The following is a 4,136-nucleotide window of genomic DNA, read 5'->3' as shown; positions in this document are numbered from 1 at the left end:
TCCCAGCACTTGGGAGGCTGAGGCAGGAGGATTGTTGTGAGTTTGAGGCCAGCCTGGGCTACAAAGTGAGCTCAAGGCCAGCCTGAACTGCATAGCAAGATCCTGTCTCAAAAAAACAAAAAAACCCTAAAACCAAACCAAAACAAAAAAACCAATTGACTATAATTGTGAAGTTTTATTTCTGAACTCTCAGTTCTACTCCACTGATGTATATGTCTACTCTTCTATACATGAAAGCTACACTGTTTTAATTACTGTAGTCTTGTAATATGCTTTGAAATTAGGAGGTATAGATCTTCCAGTTTTATTCATCTTTAAAATTGTTTTGTATATTCTAGGTCCCTTCCATTTCCATATGAATTTTAGGACCAGCTTGTCAATTTCTGCAAATAAGTCAGTTGTGATGTGACTAGATTTCATTGACTCTGTAGATCATTTTGGGGAGTGTTACCATCTTAACATTATGTCTTCCAATCCATGAACAACGGCAGTTTTTCCCTTTGTTTAGGTTGTCATTCATTTCTTTCAGCAATGCTTTCAGAGTATCCTGTTGCACTTTTTTTTTTTTTTTTTTTTTTTTTGGTACCGGGAACTGAACTCAGGACCTTGTGCTTGCAGGCAGGCATGTGCCACTGAGCTATTTCCCCAGCCCTGCATGGTTGCACTTTTTAAAGCTATTTCTAGGCATTTTTGATTTTATTGTGATGGAATTGGTATTTTAAAATTGTATTTTTGAGTTTGCTCATTGCTAGGATATAGAAACACAACTGATTTTGCATATTGATCTTGTGTGCTGCAACCTTGCTGAACTTATTTATGAGTTCTAACCTTGTGTGTGTGTATATATATATATATATATAGGTTATTCTCTGTACAAGAGCATGCATCTGCAAACAGAAATAGTTTTACCACTTTTCCAACTAGATGCCTCATTTCTTGAACTTGCCCAACTGCCTTGGCTAGCGCCTGCAGAACAACCTTGATGAGAAGTGAGATGAGCTGACATTGTGTCTTGTTTCTGAGTTTAAGGGGAAAGCAGTCAGTCTTTCATTCTCGAGTGTAATGTTGGCTGTAGCCGTATATAAGGCTATTTATTAGGTTGAAGACATGGCCTTCAGTTTGCAGCTGGTGTGGGTTTTTTTTAAAAACTATATCATGAAGGGAGGTTGGATTTCATCAAATGCTTTTTCTAGGAAACTTTTTTTTGTGGTACTGGGGAATGAACCCAGGGCCTTTGCACTGAGCCACAGCCTCAGTCCTTTTATTTATTTATTTATTTATTTATTTATTTATTTATTTATTTATTTATTTATTTATTTAAGTACCCGGGAATTGAACTCAGGACCTTGTGCTTGCCAGACAGGCACTTGTGCCACTGAGCTATATCCCCAGCCCTCAGTCTTTTTATATTGAGACAAGGTCTCACTAAGTTGCTAGGCTGGGTTCAAATTTATGAAGCTCCTGCCTCAGCCTTCCAGAGCACTGGGATTACAGGCATGGACCACCACGACCTGCTGAGACATCCTTTCTTTTAAAACGTAACAGGAGACCTCATCCTTCATTCTAAGGGTGAAAACGCTGATGCAGAGACAAAGGTGAAAGGTATTAAAATACTGGCGTTGTTGGTAAAAACCACTGTGGCTGCTTCCAGGCGTGGTTACTTCCCTGGGCTGTACACAGCCGCTCTCCTAGGGCGCAGCAGGAAGGGTGTGCTCACGCCCCCCTCCGCTCTCTGCCCCAGGCCTACGAGAAGCGCTTCCCCACCTGCCCGCAGATCCCCGTGTTCCTGGGCAGTGAGGTCCTGCGTGAGTCCCGCAGCGCGGACGGAGCGGTGCATGTGGTAGAGCGGAGCTGCAGGCTGCGTGTGGACGCCCCGCGGCTGCTGCGGAAGGTGGGTGGTCGGTCCGCCGAGAGTGAGGGGTGGAGTGCTGGGCTGGGTTGGACTGGGTTGGCTGGAGGCCTCTGGAGCCCACAGCGGGCTGCTTCTGGGGACTAGTGCCAAGTGGAGACCGGTCTGAGGGTTTGCGCCCAGCTTAGGTAGTGGACGTGTGTGGGGCCAGCATTGGGGAGGACTCTGGGACCAGGGTGGGCTGGGTGGGCAGCGGGAGAAGGGACCCGGGGGCTGAGATCCAGGGGTCCTCTGGGGTCTCACACATGTTTTCAAGCCTGCTGTTCCCTCTCTTGCAGGTTGCTGGTGTGGAGCACGTGGTCTTCGTGCAGAAAAACGTCCTAAACTGGAGAGAGAGGACGCTGCACATCGAGGCGCACAATGAGACCTTCGCCAGCCGCGTGGTGGTCAATGAGAACTGCAGCTACACGGTGCTGTCCCCTCCCTCCTGCCCCTTTCTCCCTCCCCTCTCACAGTCAGGTAACGTGGAGGATGCCCAGTTGCATTTCCAGTTCGCAGATAACAGCTGATAATATTGTTGAGTGTGTCTCACATGCTGTTCCAGATATATGCACAGGAAAACTTCTTCGTTGTTTATCTGAAATTCAAACGAGCCTGGGCATCTTGTATCTGCTACGTCTGGCAGCCTTCTCCTCTCTCTCTCCCTTTTCCCTTTTCCCTTTCTCCTTTCCTTTCATGAAACTGTTTAATTCCTCATCAGTAAAATGGTCATCATCAGTGATGCCTGTCGCACAGGTTGTGGTGAGGGTTACCTCAAGTAAGATGTTCTCATCCCAACCCCTTAGACCAGTGTCTTGCACATACTGTTTCATGTAAGTATTACCTTTTAAATAATAATGATTATTAGTCTCTAGTACATACTCATGGGAACCTGCTGTGCCAGGGCCCTGCCAGGCACTAGGCACTCAGCCATGTGCCAGCCTGCCCAGCCACTGTCCTCACATGGCTTTCAGTGGGGTGAGAGACACTGGGGAGAGGTGGCCTGGGAAGGGACCCAGCAGCAGGACTCCAGGGATAAAAGAAGGGGTCCTGCCTTGGGTACCGGTGTCTCTTGGGCCTCTCAGGAAGTGCCACTGAGCTGTGAGCTGACAGATAGGAGGAGCTGCCCCACGAAGGGCTGGGAACAGTCCAGAGGCTGAGCAAGGTGAGACCAAGTGAGGCTGCAGGACCAGGTCCTGTTAGCCACGGGACTGGAGGAAGGAGCCTTCAAGGCACTGACTGAGCGAAACTAGCTCTGCTATTTTCTTGCTGAGTGACAGTGCGCAAGTCATGTCCCCTCTCTGGGCCATACCGTCCTGATCTGTAAACCGATGGCATTAATGGACCCTGCCTTGCAGATCCTCAGGTTGCAGGAAGGGCTGAGTAGAAGATATAGGTAAAACCCCTTAGCCCAGGCTGGACCCTAGATAAGTTTCCAGGAGGGCAACTCCAGTGTGATAATTATGGAGCACTGTGGGTGGCTCTGCTGTGATTTTTGCTGGATCTCTCCCACGGAGGGAATTTGCCTCACTCATCTCTCAGCTCCCTGACACTTAGCACCGTGTTCTGTGTGCAGCAGGCATCCACTAAATGCCCACTGTGTCTTTGATCCTCATCCCCAGCTCCTCCTGGAGCCTCCCAGAGACAGGCCTGAATCCAGGCCTCTTGTGGGCAGCAGGTATCTGTGTAGTGTGTTGGGGTGATTGCCAGCAGTGGAACTGGCAACCTCAAGGCTGCCTGTGGATGTGGTTCCCTGGCCCCACCCAGCACCTGCTCCCTGTCAGGGGCCGGCCTGGGAATCTGCATGTTCTCTAGACTCTCTGGTACCTTCCCAGGAGCATGAAGTCGGGGTCTGAATAGTAGCTTTGCCAGTTAAGTTCTTTTTTGCTGACATATTTATATTTATGGGTACATAAGGATATGCAGTGTGATAAAAATATGAAGAAAGTTTAGTTTTAAAAAATGTATTATAATAAAAGACACATTGCCATTAACCCTCTCAAAATAGCTCCTCTTGCTCTCTTTGAAGAATCCTATCATTTTTGTCACTTCCTGAGGCAGTCCTGGAAGTCCTCTTTCATTAATATCTTTAGTTGTGCTGTTGTGACTGCTTTGATGCCCTAAATTGATTCAAAATCGATTTACTTTTCATGGTCATTTTGACTTTGGGGAACAGCCAAGAGTGACACAGTGCTGGATTTGGTGAATAATGTGGATAAGGACACACCATATTTTTTTCATAATTTTA

General features: G+C 47.4%; 1 protein-coding gene across 1 annotated transcript in view; it reads left to right on the top strand.

The window, feature by feature from the left end:
• The window catches only part of Sec14l5 (SEC14-like lipid binding 5), a 39,628-nt gene that overhangs the window by 18,208 nt on the left and 17,284 nt on the right, over window positions 1–4,136 (top strand). Inside the window, exons 3-4 of the mRNA XM_005391257.2 lie at window positions 1,742–1,891; window positions 2,188–2,319. Coding sequence (XP_005391314.1) covers window positions 1,742–1,891; window positions 2,188–2,319 — 282 coding nt within the window. The remainder of the gene's footprint in view (window positions 1–1,741; window positions 1,892–2,187; window positions 2,320–4,136) is intronic.

Source organism: Chinchilla lanigera, unplaced genomic scaffold (assembly GCF_000276665.1).
Source record: "Chinchilla lanigera isolate Chin_1 unplaced genomic scaffold, ChiLan1.0 scaffold00041, whole genome shotgun sequence".
In the NCBI taxonomy this organism is placed as follows: domain Eukaryota; kingdom Metazoa; phylum Chordata; class Mammalia; order Rodentia; family Chinchillidae; genus Chinchilla; species Chinchilla lanigera.
The sequence above is the reverse complement of the archived record's forward strand: the minus strand, read 5'-3'. Positions and strand labels throughout refer to the sequence as shown.